The 19924-nt window shown below is 35.6% G+C and overlaps 1 protein-coding gene across 3 annotated transcripts in view; it reads right to left on the bottom strand.

The window, feature by feature from the left end:
• The window catches only part of EDEM3 (ER degradation enhancing alpha-mannosidase like protein 3), a 92672-nt gene that overhangs the window by 26981 nt on the left and 45767 nt on the right, over nucleotides 1-19924 (bottom strand). For 2 of the 3 annotated variants that reach the window (XM_082678529.1, XM_082678528.1), the window contains exons 13-18: nucleotides 18161-18326; nucleotides 17754-17908; nucleotides 16321-16477; nucleotides 14051-14242; nucleotides 12576-12741; nucleotides 10309-10494 (exon numbers count right to left, since the gene is read on the bottom strand). In XM_082678529.1, coding sequence (XP_082534655.1) covers nucleotides 10309-10494; nucleotides 12576-12741; nucleotides 14051-14242; nucleotides 16321-16477; nucleotides 17754-17908; nucleotides 18161-18326 — 1022 coding nt within the window. The remainder of the gene's footprint in view (nucleotides 1-10308; nucleotides 10495-12575; nucleotides 12742-14050; nucleotides 14243-16320; nucleotides 16478-17753; nucleotides 17909-18160; nucleotides 18327-19924) is intronic. The other variant, XM_082678530.1, reaches the window with a different exon arrangement.

A 19924-nucleotide genomic window follows, 5' to 3' on the forward strand; every position in this document is an offset into this window, starting at 1 on the left:
TGGTAATAGGAACATATATATCAATAATTACCTTAAATGTAAATGGACTAAATGGTCCAACCAAAAGACATAGATTGGCTGAATGGATACAAAAACAAGACCGGTATATATGCTGTCTACAAGAAACCCACTTCAGACCTAGGGACACATGCAGACTGAAAGTCAGCGGATGGAAAAAGATATTCCATGCAAATGGAAATCAAAAGAAAGCTGGAGTAGCAATTCTCATATTAGACAAAATAGACTTTAAAATAAAAACTATTACAAGAGACAAAGAAGGACACTACATAATGATCAAGGGATCGATCCAAGAAGAAGATATAACAATTGTAAATATTTATACACCCAACATCGGAGCACCTCAGTACATAAGGCAAATGCTAACAGCCATAAAAGGGGAAATGGACAGTAACACAACTACAGTAGGGGACTTTAACACCCCACTTTCACCAATGGACATCATCCAAAATGAAAGTAAATAAGGAAACACAAGCTTTAAATGATACATTAAACAAGATGGACTTAATTGATATTTATAGGACATTCCATCCAAAAACAACAGAACACACTATCTTCTCAAGTGCTCATGGAACACTTTCCATGATAGGTCATATCTTGGGTCACAAATCAAGCCTTGGTAAACTTAAGAAAATTGAAATTGTATCAAGTATCTTTTCCGACCACAACGCTATGAGACTAGATATCCATTACAGGAAAAAATTTGTAAAAAATACAAACACATGGAGGCTAAACAATACACTACTTAATAACTAAGAGATCACTGAGGAAATCAAAAAATACCTAGAAAAAAATGACAATGAAAACACAACGACTCAAAACCTATGGGATGCAGCAAAAGCAGTTCTAAGAGGGAAGTTTATAGCAATACAATCCTACCTTAAGAAACAGGAAACATCTCAAATAACAAACCTAACGTTGCATCTAAAGCAATTAGAAAAGAAGAACAAAAAAACCCAAAAGTTAGCAGAAGGAAAGAAATCATAAAGATCACATCATAAATAAATGAAAAAGAAATGAAGGAAACAATAGCAAAGATCAATAAAACTATAAATTGGTTCTTTGAGAAGATAAACAAAATTGATAAACCATGAGCCAGACTAATCAAGAAAAAAAGGGAGAAGATTCAAATGAATAGAATTAGAAATGAAAAAGGAGAACTGCAGAAATACAACTGACACTGCAGAAATACAAAGAATCATGAGAAGTTACTACAAGCAACCCTATGCCCATAAAATGGACAACCTGGAAGAAATGGATAAATTCTTAGAAATGCACAACCTGCTGAGACTGAACCAGGAAGAAATAGAAAATATGAACAGACCAATCACAAGCACTGAAAGTGAAACTGTGATTAAAAATCTTGCAACAAAAGCCCAGGACCAGACGGCTTCACAGGTGAATTCTATCAAACATTTAGAGAAAAACTAACACCTATCCTTCTCAAACTCCTTAAAAATATAGCAGAGGGAGGAACACTCCTAAACTCATTCTATGTGGCCACCATCACCCTGATACCAAACCAGACACAGACGTCACAAAGAAAGAAAACTACAGGCCAATATCACTGATGAACATAGATGCAAAAATCCTCAACAAAATACTAGCAAAGAGAATCCAACAGCATATTAAAAGGATCATACACCATGATCAAGTGGGGTTTAGTCCAGGAATGCAAGGATTCTTCAATATACGCAAATCAATCAACGTGATACACCATATTAAGAAATTGAAGATGAAAACCTTATGATCATCTCAATAGATGCAGAGAAAGCTTTCGACAAAATTCAACACCCATTTATAATAAAAACCTTGCAGAAAGTAGGCATAGAGGGAACTTTCCTCAACATAATAAAGGCCATATATGACAAACTCACAGCCAACATCATCCTCAATGGTGAAAAACTGTAACCATTTCCACTAAGATCAGGAACAAGAATAAGGTTGCCCACTCTCACCACTCTTATTCAACATAGTTTTGGAAGTTTTAGCCACAGCAATCAGAAGAAAAGGAAATAAAAGGAATCCAAATCGGAAAAGAAGAAGTAAAGCTGTCACTGTTTGCAGATGACATGATACTATACATAGAGAATCCTAAAGATGCTACCAGAAAACTACTAGAGCTAATCAATGAATTTGGTAAAGTAGCAGGATACAAAATTAATGCACAGAAAACTCTGGCATTCCTATATACTAATGATAAAAAAATCTGAAAGTGAAATCAAGAAAACACTCCCATTTACCACTGCAACAAAAAGAATAAAATACCTAGGAATAAACCTACCTAAGGAGACAAAAGACCTGTATGCAGAAAACTATAAGACACTGATGAAAGAAATTAAAGATGATACAAATAGATGGAGAGATATACCATGTTCTTGGATTGGAAGAATCAACATTGTGAAAATGACTCTACTACCCAAAGCAATCTACAGATTCAATGCAATCCCTATCAAACTACCACTGGCATTTTTCACAGAACTAGAACAAAAAATTTCACAATTTGTATGGAAACAGAGAAGACTCTGAATAGTCAAAGCAATCTTGAGAAAGAAAAACGGAGCTGGAGGAATCAGGCTCCCTGACTTCAGAGTATACTACAAAGCTACAGTAATCAAGCCAGTATGGTACTGGCACAAAAACAGAAATATAGATCAATGAAACAGGATAGAAAGCCCAGAGATAAACCCACACACATATGGTCACCATATTTTTGATAAAGGAGGCAAGAATATAAAATGGAGATAAGACAGCCTCTTCAATACGAGGTGCGGGGAAAAGTGGTCAGCTACATGTAAAAGAATGAAATTAGAACACTCTCTAAGAGCATACACAAAAATAAACTCAGAATGGATTAACGACCTAAATGTAAGGCCAGAAACTATCAAACTCTTAGAGGAAAACATAGGCAGAACACTCTATGACATAAATCACAGCAAGATCCTTTTTGACCCACCACCTAGAGAAATGGAAATAAAAACACAAATAAACAAATGGGACCTAATGAAACTTAAATGCTTTTCCACAGCAAAGGAAACCATAAACAAGATGAAAAGACAACCCTCAGAATGGGAGAAAATATTTGCAAATGAAGCAACTGACAAAGGATTAATCTCCAAAATTTACAAGCAGCTCATGCAGCTCAATAGCAAAAAACCAAAAAACCCAATCCAAAACTGGGCAGAAGACCTAAATAGACATTTCTCCAAAGGAGATATACAGATTGCCAACAAACACATGAAAGAATGCTCAACATCACTAATCAGTAGAGAAGTGCAAATCAAAACTACAATGAGGTATCACCTCACACCAGTCAGAATGGCCATCATCAAAAAATCTACGAACAATAAATGCTGGAGGGGTGTGGAGAAAAGGGAACCCTCTTGCACTGCTGCTGGGAATGTAAAATGATATAGCCACTGTGGAGAACAGTATGGAGGTTCCTTAAAAAACTACAAATAGAACTACCATACGACCCAGTAATCCCACTACTGGGTATATATCCTGAGAAAACCATAATTCCAAAAGGGTCATGTACCACAATGTTCACTGCAGCTCTATTTGCAATACCCAGGACATGGAAGCAACCTAAGTGTCCACCGACAGATGAATGGATAAAGATGTGGCACATATATACAATGGAATATTACTCAGCCATAAAAAGAAACGAAATTGAGCTATTTGTAATGAGGTGGATAGACCTAGAGTCTGTCATACAGAGTGAAGTCAGAAAGAGAAAGACAAATACCGTATGCTAACACATATATATGGAATTTAAGAAAAAAATGTCATTAAGAACGTAGGGGTAAGACAGGAAAAAAGACACAGATCTACTGGAGAATGGACTTGAGGATATGGGGAGGGGGAAGGGTAAGCTGTGACAAAGCGAGAGAGAGGCATGGACATGTATACACTACCAAACGTAAGGTAGATAGCTAGTCGGAAGCAGCCGCATAGCACAGGGAGATCAACTCAGTGCTTTGTGACCGCCTGGAGGGGTGGGATAGGGAGGGTGGGAGGGAGGGAGACGCAAGAGGGAAGAGATATGGGAACATATGTATATATATAACTGATTCACTTTGTTATAAAGCAGAAACTAACACACCATTGTAAAGCAATTATACTCCAATAAGGATGTAAAGGAAAAAAGAAGATGTGGTACATATATACAATGGAATATTACTCAGCCATAAAAAGAAACGAAATTGAGTTATTTGTAGTGAGGTGAATGGATCCAGAGTCTGTCATACAGAGTTATGTGAGAAAGAGAAAAACATATACTGCATGCTAACACATATATATGGAATCTAAAAAAATAAAAAGGTCATGAAGAACCTAGGGGCAAGACGGGAATAAAGACGCAGACCTACTAGAGAATGGACTTGAGGACATGGGGAGGAGGAAGGGTAAGCTGGGACTTAGTAAGAGAGTGGCATGGACATATATATACTACAAAATGTAAAATCGATAGCTAGTGGGAAGCAGCTGCATAGCACAGGGAGATCAGCTCAGTGCTTTGTGACCACCTAGACGGGTAGAATAGGGAGGGTGGGAGAGAGGGAGATGCAAGAGGGAAGAGGTATGGGGATATATGTATATGTATAGCTAATTCACTTTGTTATAAAGCAGAAACTAATACAACATTGTAATGCAATTATACTCCAATAAAGATGTTAAGAGAAAGAAAAGATATATGCACCCCAATGTTCATTGCAGCACTATTTAAAATAGCCAGGACATGGAAGCAACCTAAATGTCCATCAATAGATGAATGGATAAAGAAGATGTGGTGTACACACCATTGTAAAGCAATTATACTTCAATAAAGATGTAAAAAAAAAAAAAAAGGTGTGGTGTGTGTGTATACACACACACACACACACACACACACACAATGGAATATTACTCAGCCATAAAAAAGAAATAATGTCATTTGCAGCAACATGGATGGACCTAGAGATTATCACACTAAGTGAAGTAAGTCAGAGAGAGAAAGACAAATACCATATGATATCACTTAACATGTGGAATCTAAAATACGACACAAATCAACATATCTACAAAACAGAAACAGACTCTCAGACATAGAGAACAGAGTTCTGGTTGCCAAGGGAGAGGGGAGGTGGTGGAGGGAAGGACTGAGAGTTTGGGATTAACATATGCAAACTAGTATATATAGGATGCATAAAGAAACAACAAGGTCCTACTGTATAGCACAGGCAACTATATTCAATATCCTCTGATAAATGATATTGGAAAAGAATATATATATATATATATATAACTCAATCAGTTTGCTGTACAACAGACATTAACACAACATTGTAAATCAGCTATACTTCAATTTAAAAAAGTAACAGTGTAATATAGGAAAAGGAAAGATCAAGTGTATTTTCAGATTGTGTTTTATACTTAAACTCAAAGCAACTCAATTTTTAAAAACACTATCAAGATAAAAGAATTTGATAAGGAGGGTAAAAATAAGTAGGCAAATACAAATAACCCCAATAAAATACAAATAATGCTAATAAAATACAAATAACCCCAATAAAAGTAGAAGCTACAACACAGAATTAAATTTATTAAGAAATCTTATTGCTTAATACTATAAAATCTCAATGAAAACTTAAAACAAGATCTGATCCAATTTACAGGTAAGTGTATGTTCCTGGATGGAAAGTCAATATTTAACAAAATTTTCCTGTTTACATGTAAGGTGTGCAATTATACAATTCCAAAATGAATCCCAATTCTACTTCTTTTTCTTTTCTTTTGGGACCAGACAGAATTATTTTTAAATTCCTATGGAAGAGTATACATCACAGAGAAGTCAAGAAATTCTGAAAAGTATTAGTGACAGGAGAGTTGCCTTATCAGATAATAAAATTTATTCAAAATAGCAAACTTTTATTATTGGCACAGGAATAAACAGATTAGTGGAAAAGAAGAGCAAGTCCAAAAACAGATCGAATATATAAGAATATCTGATATATAGCAAAGTGGCAACAACCAGCTAAATAAAAATGGCAGTTGGAAAAGTACAAAAAGGAAGAAAGAATCTACCACACCATTACAAATCTTCATTCTAAGGTGCCTGCTGTCACAGTATGGAGTATCATAGTCCTAAGAGTGTAATGACTACATCATTACATTCAGGAATGGTGTACCAGAAACACAGGAAGCAAAAAGAAAAAAAAGAATGAAAAAAATCTCAAGATACCAAAAAAAAAAAAGAAAAGTACTAAGTTTTAATAATGAGAGGACAAAGGAACCTTGGCAAAGACTTCGAAACTGGATGTTCTACAATCATTCATTCATCCACACAACCAGCATTTACTGAAAGCAAGGAATACAGAGCTGACGCACAGGTAAAGAAGTACAATGTAATATAAATGTCAAAGTATCTGTGCAACCATATTAAGAAGATGTCCATACATTTTATTTATGAAAATAAGAGAAAAGTTCATAGAAAAGATAGCATTTAAAATACTTGGTATTTAGAATGACTGAACTTTTTAAAGAGGAAAAGGTTGTGGGAGTGGGATAGGGATTAACAAGGCATTTCCAGAAAGACGGAAGAGATGAGCAAATGCAAAAGTGCACGAGAAAACACGCGGTGGTTGGAGAAGAGAAGCTGGGGTAGGTAAGTATTGATTCTGCTAATGTTTCAGTTGCCCCTTTCCAGGCAAAGATGCCATCTGTTTGCATACTAGATTTGTCTCCTCAGAATCAAATTCCTTCCAATAGCAATCTAAGTTCTACAGATCAACCAAAGGACAGATTCACTGCAATCAAGTTGAGTGGAGGATAATCTTAGGAAAAGTAACACTGCCACACTTAAATCTTGAGCAGTTCAAACCATGAGACCTTTCTTTTATTTCCTGTTTTCTCTGTCTGCCTCTTTACCAGACAGACACAAATATAGGAGTAGCCCTGAGAATATCTGTCTATAGCTCTTAAGGCATTGGAATTCTACACTATAAACTATAAGTATGACAATGTATTGAAATTTTTAAATGCTGATGTTTTTTTCCCCATTGAGAAATACTACTGGGAAAAGTCAATTGAATCTCAATTGTAAATTGTTTCAATTTGGATCTAAGGGTAAACAACACAGTGTCCTTTGTTTGTGGGCACAGGGTGGGAATTATTATTAAGTACCTTTACAAATTCTTGAAATTTTGGCAACGGACACATGACAGACACGATATTAACACTCCTATGGATAACTTAATTTTTAGAAGTGTGACTGGTTTGATCTGAGGAAGCAGCATTTCCACTTGATAAATTACTAATGCTTTATTTCGGAAGAAGAATGTGTAGTAAGTTATCTGGACATTTTTGCTAGCAGATAGGACTGTTGCAGATACTTCTATATTAATAGCTGGGACTTATCAGAATTAGAAGGTGGGAGTAGGGGCTTGTTCTGGGGTTTCTGTTTTCTGTCTTAATACGTGGGAAGAATGCCTCAATCAAAACTGTGTGACTTTTTAAGGGAAATACGTATCTGTGGAATGAGATTTTTAGAAAAGCCAATCTGGATGACATGTGATCGTTCGGATTTAAGGCTGCTATGATTTGGTGTATTTATATAATCCCACCTAGTACCCCTGATGGCACAATACGGCCAGATACAGAGCTAGGAGATAAAAAAAAGAGGGGCGTGGGGTGCCTTCTTGGTCTTGTTTAGTGTTTCTCAAAGTATAGCTGTGGGCAATTAACTGGGATGCTTGTTTAAAATTTCAGATTCTGATCCCCCACTTTCAGAGAGTCTGATTCAATACTCTGGAGTAGGACTCAGGAATCTACACTTTTAACTCCTACATCAGCTGATTCTGATGCAGAAGAGAAACACTGATGCATGCAGTAATGGCAAAGGACAAATTAATGATAACCACTACAGACGTTAACTTAGAGTATTTTCCTAAGTGAATAAAGCAGTTGATTTAATAAAACTATTATCATTGACTTTAGTTACACTGATAAATATTAACAATTATACTATAACTCATTGCTGATAGTTAATAATGCCGTACAGTTCTTTAAAAAGCTATACCAAAAGGGCAATTTTTCAAGACTTTTTGTCAAAATATCACTCTATAACAGAAATACAGTTCAAAAAATTGACTATCAAAACTTAAAAATATATATATAATTTAAATAAAGCCCTTTTATTTCAAGGTCCTTAAGGGAATACTGTTACACTGTTCAGACTTTTTTTAAATAGTAGAACTGATCTTTTTTCATAATTTTTCTCTGGTATAAGAAGCACATGCTTTACCAGTCTTCCAGTCCTCACCCCACACACTCCTACACATATACGGGTTTTTTAAACAAGTCGCTCTTTTAAATATTTTACACTGCATTCAAATAAAAAGTAATCAAAAATAACACATGCCATACAACGTCTTTGTTAGAGTGACTCTTGCATTGGTATGGACTACTGAATTCACCTATTAGATATTTCATTTATACATACATAAACTGATTTATAGATCAATAAAGAATCATGATTATGGGGGCTTCCCTGGTGGCGCAGTGGTTGAGAATCTGCCTGCCAATGCAGGGGACACGGGTTCGAGCCCTGGTCTGGGAAGATCCCACATGCCGCGGAGCAACTAAGCCCATGCACCACAACTACTGAGCCTGAGCATCTGGAGCCTGTGCTCCGCAACAAGAGAGACCGCGACAGTGAAAGGCCCGTGCACCGTGATGAAGAGTAGCTCACCGCAACTAGAGAAAAGCCCTTGCACAGAAACGAAGACCCAACACAGCCATAAATAAATAAATAAAAAAAGAAGAATCATCATTATGGGACAGCTGACTAGACATGAAAATAATCTAATTACTTTAAACCAGATATTATCATGGTAGCCACTGAAATATATATATGTGCACACACATGTGTGTATATACATGTATATATACACATATATATATGTAATTTAAGGCTTATTAAAGATACTTACTACTATTAATAATGTAGCTTGGAATCATTTTACCTTTTAATATTGCTGCTGAAATTCCAATGGTAGCACAAAATAGGGGGGAAAAAAGCAAAGGCATTAAAGAGTTATATGGAATAATATTTTGCCTGTGTTTGACGTGCTTAAATGCATGTATATAGGAAAGAAGATCTGAGTTGGAAAAAAGGGCTCAGAAAAAAAAAAAAAACAGGCACATAGGCGGATTTAAGAAGATCAGAAATCCTTTCTACTGTTTCTATTTATACATCCTTACATACATCCTACTCACTCCACAGTCCTTAAATAGTTGACATCTCAATGAATCTCAAAGAATAAAGCAATACAAGAAGACAAAACACTAATTTGGCTAGCACTAGATTATTGCTAAACTTTTTTTTTTTATTGTTCCACTTGGAAGATATACTGAATTGAAATGAATAAGTTTCCTACCTATCTACCAAGCAAACATCCCAACATCAACAACCCTGTGCAGATTATACAACTTTATCCATTTAAGGGGGGGTGGGAGGAGTACAGCTCTCTCTATAGGTATCACCAGTGGATAAGAAAGACTGCTGTTATAAGCAGGATTTCAGTCTATATCTGATGGTTCACTTTCCCTCATTTCTCCTCTATTCCTAGATGTGAAACTATGAAAGAATACTAGTTAAGACCTTGCATTTATACAGCAATTTGGGTTTCAAAGAGCTTTCAAGTTACTAACAAACATTTTGGCCTAGAGAGGACTATATCATGAATTAAGGCATGCTATCTTGTTCTTCAGGCATCAGCCATGTATAACTCTTGTAACTTATAAATACCTATGTGATGAACTTGGATCTCAGTGGAAAGAAGCTGCTAGATTTCTATTGCCTTCATCAAGACAGTGGTCATTTGATTATAGGTGGCCTGGTAAAACCCCACTACTATTATATTGTATACAACACCCTTCTATACAATCTCTTATTATTCCTTATTAAAAAAATAGAAGATGTAGTATCAGTGAAATTGAATGGTGAACATCTGTGGATATTAAAAATGACTCAGTGTAATCTCTTGTATTTTTATCACTGGGCAGAATTATAGCAAAAATTATAAATTACATACAAAAATATAATTCTAGAAACATTCTAACTCAGCGAACAAAGCAAAATAAACATTTTACTACCCTTTTTTCCAAAAGAAAAATATATTTTGAAACCATCTTCTAAAAAGTTTACTTCTTTTAACCAGTGAACCATAAATAATCTTTTTGTAACTCATTTTTGTTATCAAGTTAGGAAAATTAATGCTAAGCTGAATACAAATGATTTTTTACCCTTACCTCGATCTTTTGCTTTGTCAGAAAGGAGGACCTCTACCTCCTCATATTCCCGGATGGCGTCCAATATGATACTTCCTTCTTTACTGAATAAGAACAGCATGGGAATTGTGATGTCATCTGTGTCCTTTCCATCACCTGCCATCTGGAACAGAGGGGCAGTATCACTGCTGCTCCCCTCATTGTCATCTAGCCAGAAAATGAATACAGCAAACATAAAAACGTTCATCCATTAAAAAGGTCTAGCTACCAATCTTTACTGTTGTTTACCTGTTGACAGCATTAATTTTCTGCATCAAGAACCACAGAAACACTCATACTTTTGGGGCCCACTAATTCTACTCCTAGAAATCTATCCTGAGGAAATAATTCAAAAGAAGCAAAATGATCTATGCCTGAAAAAGTTTACTGGAGTGCTTTTTGTAACTGTCAACAACTGTAAACTATTATAAGTAAATTATAACGAACTACCTGAGGGAACACACAGAAAAACAAAATGTTATTATTACATAAAAAAAGTAGAACACAAAATTCTAGGATTATGACTATAAAGATTTCACATGCTTATGAAAAAGCCTAAAAATGGAAAAATTCAAAGACTTGAATTACAATGATAGAACTATGAAATTTTATCGTTGTTTAGGATTTCTTCGAATGGCATTATATTGTTTTACCAAACTACAAATTGACAGTTCTTTTTAAGATACTGTGCACAAGGAATAATTATGACTATACTGTTTTTTCCTCTGTAAGTTGAATGAAACACTATTGTTAGTTTATGCCGGCTAAATAATAGGAGTACGACTGCTAAATACTGTTTTACTGGTGATGCCAGTTATGTCCAGCCCTAATCTTACATGCCAGTCTCCCTGGAGAACTTGCCCATCCCTTCACAGACGGCTTGCGTGGATAGGCCCTTCTAAGTGGAGAATACCATGTAGAACCCATCCCCTTAGCAGTAACTGACTAGACAAAGGATGGTTACCTGACCTTCAGTCTCTCTGCTGCTTGTCACTGTTACAACCACTCAACTCCACCACTGTAGCTTGAAAGTGGCTATAGATGACATGGAAACAAACTGACATGCTGTGTTCTAGAAAACTTTCATTTACAAAAACAGGCAGTGAGCTGAACTTGGCTTGCAGGCTGTAGTTTGCCAACCACTCATTTAAGTTATGAAGCAGAATTTCTCCTAATACTTACTTAGACTAATGAAATTCATGCATTCATTAAATTAACACTGGCGTGCCGATATGAGATAAGCAAATGGCATAGTAAACAATGTTTCACTGAAATAAATCCTACTGTTTTATTTTAAATCTCTTAATGTTTATTTACCCTGAGTTCAAAAAGGAAATCTATCCTAATTAGAAAGAACAAATTCAAAATGGAGTTCCCCTGGGAGACAATCTATACAGAAGAACTAACTTCACAAATAGGATGTGACCTCAGGTTTTCCAGTTCTTTCTGAATGTAAACTCATATTTACTTAAAGCATAGAAAAATTTATATTTTCCCTGATAGTCATGCCCTGCTTGTCACGATATCAGTGATTTTTCTGTGGAAAATGAAAAGGCAAACACACTGGTTGAAATACATGCGTAAAATAATATTAAGTTTGTAATTTCAGTGGAAAAAGACCCAAGGAGATAAAAACTTGCTAGCAACTAGTGCTTATACCCATGATATGTCAGTTATTTTAGGAAATTTTATGTATACTATCTTCAAACCTTACAACCACCTAAAAGATATTTATTACCATTTTCACTGGAGCTAAAAAATACGCTATGGAATAAACAGATAAAGAAACTAAAGCTGGGCCAAGGTTACACCATGATTTTGTGGTAGAGCCAGGAACTACAACCCCACGTGTCTGACTCCACAGCTGGCACCTATGTGGAGTCATGGATACTTTCAGTGACTCCCCACTGGAGGTGGCAGGGTGTAATTCTTGCTCCTAGGGGGCTTTGGATCTCATGGGCCCATTTTTTTATCCGTGGTATTGGGTGTTTTTAGCACTCACTCCTACTGCACCTTCACACCGGACCCCAAGTACTTTTATTGGCATTAATATACAGAAACCCAAATCTAGACTTTCAAACAAGATATGAGATATATACACATTCTTAAGAGAGTTATTGGATTACCTATACATTATGCCAGCTAGTGAAGCAAAAATAATGCCAAACTCTGATAAAAGTTTGGAAAATGAAAGGAAAAATCCGAAAAATTATGTCTTAGTCAACACAATGACATGGAGGCTTACTTACCAATAACAATGCCACCAATGGCTCCAGCATTCTGGATGTTGCGTGCCTTTTCTGCAAACATGCACTGTCCTCTTTGTATCAAAGCAATCTTTCCCATCACTGCCTCAGGGTTAGTAAGCTCTGAACAACCATTGTACGGTTTACTGCTTGCAACAAATCCTCTTGTCTGGCAGAAATAAAAGTAACTTAAGTAATATTTTATCTTCTCCAATCACTACCTAGTCATTAAAATTCAATATCTAGAGCTTTAAGTAGACCTCACTTCTTTTCTAATGATAACATATACAATATATATTTAGCATAAATTTTTGTTTTGAACAGTTTGTATATTATAGTACCCAACCAATATTTCTACTGTGCTTTGCAGTTTATGAAGCATTTTTACGTAAATTACTAAACCAGATCTTTATAATGACTCTGAGTGAAGTAATACAGATGATATTTCCATTTTACGTATGGGAAAACGGAGATTCAGTTTACATAATTTGCTCAAAGTCACTATGTTAGTAAGTGGTAAAGTTGGAACCTCAGGCTGACTCACTACGTACCCATACCTACACTTACAAGAAGCTGGGAACCATTTTTAAACCATCACTGGTAACAGGAAAAATTTTTGAAAAGAGGGGAAAAATGGATTTAATCTACATGAATCTGCAAGCAGTTCTTCTTCCTAGAAAAATTAAATCCACCAGAGAACTGATTTTAAAGATGTGAGTGTAAAGATGTTTTAAGATCCTTCTCTCTCTTAGAAGGTAAACTCCATGAGGGCATAAATCTTCACTGGTTTTTGTAAACTTGATACATAGCAAATATCTAAAATACTACCTAGAATAAGAGTTATTGAATAAATGCATCAACTATAAACCTACATAGCTTTAAAATATACACTAGAAAAAGTTTAAATTGGGGGTAACAGAGTTCAAAGGCCACTGGCTTTAGATGATCAGAATACTTGGGTTCTGGTCTAGTGGCTAGCTTTGCTACCAGTTAGTCAGACAGTTGAACCTGTGAACTTCATTTCCTACAGTAAAACTAATAGGATAGACTAGCTTAATGGCCTTCCAAATTTGCTCAGTGGAACCTCAGTGTCTGATGCTCTCCACAGCCACTTGTCCGGAAGCACCTCTGCTTTAGCTGTTCCCTACATTAAGCCTCTGAGTTAGATTTTTGTTCAAAGAAAGGTTTCAGTAGTTAAAAAGTTTGAAAACCATTTTTAGATAAGTTAAAGGCATTGAATTAGAGAACAATATCTGAACATTTTAAGTAAAATTCTATAACCATACTGCATACATAAATTATGACTCAATATTTTCAAGATACACTTTTAATTTTAATCTACTTTAATCTGGGAGATTAAATATTTAGGTGTTTTAAATAAGTTAAAACTACTAAATTAGAAAAGAGACTAAGAAATTAGACAATACTTAAATAATATTTGAGTTCAATTTCAACAAGCATATTATAGGTGTACATACCTCTTTATGTTTAGACAGATCTAGCCCAAACTGAGCTGGACCAGCAGTTAACACTACCCGGCCAAAAAATGGGTGAGAAACAATTTGTACAGCTCGTGGAGGCAGCTGCTGCTCTTTTTGTTGTTGACTTGACAATTCAATCATCTCCTGCATAAACCTCAACCCATCTTCCGCGTCAATTGAACTAGCAGCCTAGGAAAGAAACAAATTAATTTTATCCTTTCTTTCTGGAAACTTTCAACTTTTTGATTTCTTAAATACTACTGCACTATAGTTTTCTACTCTAAAATTTATCCTATCAGTTTTGGTCTCTACCAAATGTTTATGGCCTTATTTGTTCTCAAAAATATTACTTCTGGAAATATTTTCTGAATATAACATCTGTAATTTTTATTAATGTCTCTTTCACTGTCCTATAAACCACTTTTGGTACAAATTGAGAAGTGCACTTCCACTAAATGCTCACTTTGCTTGTTCTCTCCTCTGGTTGCCCTTTTAAGAAATAAACCTCATAACTGACCCATATTCCCCATCTTCTTCGAAATTATGAACCAACAACCAGATTAAATTCAAAACATAAGTATCAGGCACCTATTACATCTCAGTACTTGACTAGGCACTAGGGACATAATCTTTTACTTTAAGAAGTTTGTATCTAGAGGAGAGAGACATGTAAAATTAGCTATGAAAAAATTTCTCGAGTGGGAAAGTGGACTAGTAACATAGACAAAGGAAGGACTGATTCTGTCAGTGTGTATCTGGGAAATATTTGTAATGATTCAAATTGAATCTTAATAGAGGAAAAGTTGAAGAGTGCCTGACTACAGGAGGAAAAGGATGAATTCCTAACACCTTATAGAAAAAGTCAATGGAACCTGACAAGGGATAGAGGATAGAGGAGAATGGAAAGGAGCTGGGAGAAAGAAATGCAAGCCCATTCTGAGATTTCTAGTTTTGGTGACGTAGAGAATGATGATAGGGTTGACTGAGATGGAGAACGAAAGGGCAGAGAGACAGACTGTAGTGGGAGCAGGGAGAGAGAACAGATTGGACAGATTGAGATTGAGATGCAGAAATGTATGACAGGTAGATTATAGCTGGGTTTAAAAAGTAAAGTAAAGTTGGGTTTAAAAAGTAAAGTAAAGTTGGGTTTAAGAAGTAAAGTAAAATCAGGATTACATACATATATCACGTGTACAAAGATGACAGCAGAGCCTGTAGAAATAGATGACACTATTGAAGAAGAGTATAGTAAGAAAAACATACGATCCAGATTCTTTGGTAGTGCCTACACTGAGTCGTGCCGAGAAGAGCTGCAAAGGAATCTACAAAATATTGCACAGAGTATTTGGAAAGGTGTTGCTGGAATACCCTGGAAGCCAAGAAAGGGGTAGGTTTTAAAAAGAGGCCAGCCAATAGTTACATAAAAGTTCAATCAGAGGAGGACTAAGGGGCTACTGGCTGGCAATTATGTCACTGGTGACCCATGTGAAAGCAATGTCATCAGGGATGTCATTCCCACCGCTGGGGAGTGAGGATGAGTGAAACGTAAGGAAGCAGACAGAGTCTTGTTAGGGAAGGAGGGATGACGTGGCAAGAATAGGGATGAGACAGAAACCTGAGGGGAAGGCAAAGTGAGGAGAAGGCAAGGTGGTGGGAAGGCTGAATCCGAGATTATGGGGTATCCGAATATGGTTCTACGTTGAAATTATTTCTCAAACTGTAGTTTTCTCAGAATTAATGCAGTAATAAGGTGAATAATTTAAAGCCCTCGGGTTATGAAAGCTTTTAAAGCAAAAATCAATAAAAATTTCCCAAAGAGGTATGTTATGTTTCCTAGGCATAGATAAATAAATGCATATTTTGATTTCTATAATGAATAAAAGTATTTAAATTCAGCTCTTTGGAAACTAAAATAGTATAAAATAGAGATATAAATATTAAAATGAATTATTAGCTTTTAAGATTATGTTCTAAATAAAATAGTGGAAAGACAAGCGACTGAGAAACAGAAAACTTAGATCTGAGTCCTATATTTGACCATATTAACGTAAGCAAATTACTCAACCTACTTGTGACTTGATTGATTTATACTACAAAGGGGTTGAATCAGATGGCTTTCCAAAATACTTCCAAGTCCTAAAATTCTGATACTCTGACTTTAAACCACACACTGAAGGTTTTTAAAAAGCCAAATGTCATTATCTTATTAAAGCTACTGAGACCAAAGAGGACAGAGATGGTAGCTAATTAGTACAGCAATGTCTTACTTGGATTGCATGTTGAACCAACTGGACTCTCCCATCTTTGAGGTGAATCAAACTCACCCCCATCTTCTTCAAGATTTCTAAATGCTCAGGGTTAGTGGCCATGAAATCTCTGGCTCTCAGAGGGGGTTTAGCTCCACTCCTGAAACTCTCCTCTCTGCTAAAAGTAATTATAGGCAAGGCTTAAAAAAACCCACAAGTCAGAATTGGGAAAAAAAGCATAAGGCAAACAAATTGCTAGTTTTAAACTAGTGAAAAATGGAATAACTAGAAAGAGTTACTTACCTACATATAACTTAGGTTTTTAATAAGTGGTATAGCTTTCAAATATATTTTACAGTTACAAAAGCTTGTATATTATCTATAAGGCAGTATTAATCAACAGCATTACAATTATTTGAAGGTACACAATAGGTTGGCTTAGAGATTTATTACTATTTATTTCTCCCTCAAAAATCAGATGTTGGGGCTTCCCTGGTTGCGCAGTGGTTGGGAGTCTGCCTGCCTATGCAGGGGACCGGGTTCCTCCGGTCCAGGAGGATCCCACATGCCGCGGAGCGGCTAGGCCCATGAGCCATGGCTGCTGAACCTGCGCGTCCGGAGCCTGTGCTCCGCAGCGGGAGAGGCCACAACGGTGAGAGGCCCGCGTAACGCAAAAAAAACACAACCCCCCCCCCAAAAAAAAACAGATGTTTCTCTCAATATTTTAAAAGCAAAACAATACTTATATCAGTGAACAATAACATTCACTTAAGAAAAATAATTTTTTAAAATTTCCTAGTAACGGTTTTTCTAATGTAACTATTTGGAAGAAAATGCACTCATTAAGGCAAAAAGCTTTATTCAACAACCAAGAATAAGTACCTCGTCAAAAAAGTCAAATCAAAACACTGTTATTTTTCCTATACAGAAACTACAGATGAAAGGAAAAATATTTTCTACATATATAAAACGTGGAAATATTTGATGAAACTGTTGTGTAAAAATGTGCTCTGGATCTAGAGGGGTGGGATAGGGAGGGTGGGAGGGAGATGCAAGAGGGAGGAGACATGGGGATATATGTACATGTATAGCTGATTCACTTTGTTATAAAGCAGAAACTAACACACCATTGTAAAGCAATTATCCTCCAATAAAGATGTTAAAAAAAAATGTGCTGTGGAAGTTACAAACTATCATACGCTGCCATTATTACTTGGTTCATTAAACAAAAGATACACAGAAAATTTCCATAATAATAAAAAGACATTACTGCAGAATAAACTTTGCTATCTAACTTTACTCACCAATTTTTAATTTTAATCAGTGATAAGTACATACTCAATATTTTTTAAATCTAAATGAATGTCTTCTTGGCTGTTATATGTTCCTTACATTCTCTGTCATTTACTAAGAATTAATTTTGATATTAACAAATATAAAATAAGACATCTTACACTCTGATGATGCCTCTAGGACAGCTCTTGTCCACCACATTTTTCAAGGGTTCACGAATGCTCTGAGCATACAGTGGGTCATTAGGGAAGAGAATCTGAGTGTTTGGACAAGTCCAATCAAAATTACTGTCATCCAGTTCTGTATATTCTGAAGTCTAAAAATATAAAAGAATGTTATGTAAATAATTATTTTACTTTATAGTTTGTTCAAAGGAAACATTAAGTGAAATGTAAGTATACACAGGATGTAATACAAGAAAACAAAATAAGAAAACATCAAGGGTACTTCTCCTGCCACACTATATTTATAGAATTCTAGTCATGGATTACTTTTTCCTTGGAAAAGCAAAACAAACACACAGGAGTAAAAAAGAGAGTAAGACATTTAGTTGAAAAACATAACCTACTGTGTTTTTTTTAGAGATTCTTTGATTTGTAGTAGAGAGCCAAAGAGGTAACAGATGAGCTTCTGTTGTAAAAATGTAATCTTCTATGTCAAAAATAACGTCTTCTTTATCCGCGAATAACAGGTAAAGATATTTAAACATTTCGGCCAAGAAGAAGGAATCCATTCTAAAATAAAAGGTTACAAATAAATCTAAGAACATAAAAATATCCAAATGTCAACTATCTGAAAGCCACAGAATCAAGGTCAATAAACCTGTCTACACCAGTACAGACATCCAAAGAACTATAGAATGTATCTATCCCCTGGTGGTAATAGCCTTGACTCCAAGCATATTCCAAGGAAATGAAAAAGACCAGAAGGGCTGCCTACCACACAGGTGCACTAAATCTTGTCAATACTGCAGACAAGGTTTTTCTATGGACCTTCTGAGGGAGTTTTCCATTTCTTCTACAGGGAACCAATAGCAGGGAGGTAACACAGATGATCTTTACTACTGAGGACCATATAAGAATCTTCAATTAATATTAATTGAACTGGATAAAGTAATACGATTTTGATGCAGCCATTTAAGTGATAATCAAGAAGGCTTAAAAGTAATCATTTACAAAAAGTTACATGAAAAAAGTACAACACAAAATCACATGGACTATGATGATAACTTTGTAAACATTTAAATACCTGCCCAGTGTGACTTTACAAATGATTTAATGTTGTAACGTTTTAATAAACACTTTAAAGGAAAGCTTTTATAAAAAGTATAGGAAAAGAGCACAGTCGTTAGATGGAGTTACAATAACAAGGAATTTAATTATATGTGCTACTTCCCAAAGCATCCTAGCTTTTAGCAGTTACTAGACAGGCTGCATAGTTTCGTAACTGGCCAAGCACAATTCCTGGCACACAGCTGGCACTTGATAAATGTTTGCGAATGCAAGTTTAAACAGCATTACTAAAGAATGAACTGGAGAGGCAGCTGGACATAGCGGTAAAGAGCTGGGGCTTTGGAAATAGAAAAGAACTTCTGATGACGAGCTATGTGACCAAGGGGGATATTATATAAGGACTGTGAGCTTCAGTTTATTCTGAAAGGACATAATAACAATACATGCCTAACAGTGGTGCAAAGACTAAATGACATACTATAACGTCAACTATTTAGCATAGCACCCGGCATGCGTATGAGCTCAAAAACAGCGCTATCATTATTTTTCCCAGACATAAATGATGTTTTATTTTGGAACAACAACTGTAATGTTTCAACACTTCTTTGAACATTTTGGATGTTAATCATTTTATAACGGATAAAATACTTCCCTGTCAATCCGCAATACACTTACGGTAATTTAACTTTTTCTGGAGGACTGACGGTTATTACCATAAGCAAATGTTAGCTTAAGAACTGTAAACTGATGTGCAAGATTTTGATTTTTGGCAAATTCCACAAGTGATTCTGAAACAGATGATTTGTAAATGTTTAGAAAAGACTAGAGACGTGGTAAGATCACTGCAGTATGAGTTGGGTAGAGCTAGCAAGTTTGGGTATCGTATCACATAATCTATTTTGTACTTTAAAACCATAAATATGTACACAAATGCAAACACACAGGCATGAAAAATGTCTGGAAGACTGTTTCTAAAACTGCCAACAGTGATTATCTTAGGATGGCAAGTAGGGAAAGTATCGTAGGGAAGATTTTCATATTTTTTTTGCCATTTAAATTCTTTAACTGATCATTTATTATAAGAAAAATACAGCTATTTC

This window comes from Grampus griseus (genome assembly GCF_964374135.1).
Source record: "Grampus griseus genome assembly, chromosome: 1".
NCBI classification, from domain to species: domain Eukaryota; kingdom Metazoa; phylum Chordata; class Mammalia; order Artiodactyla; family Delphinidae; genus Grampus; species Grampus griseus.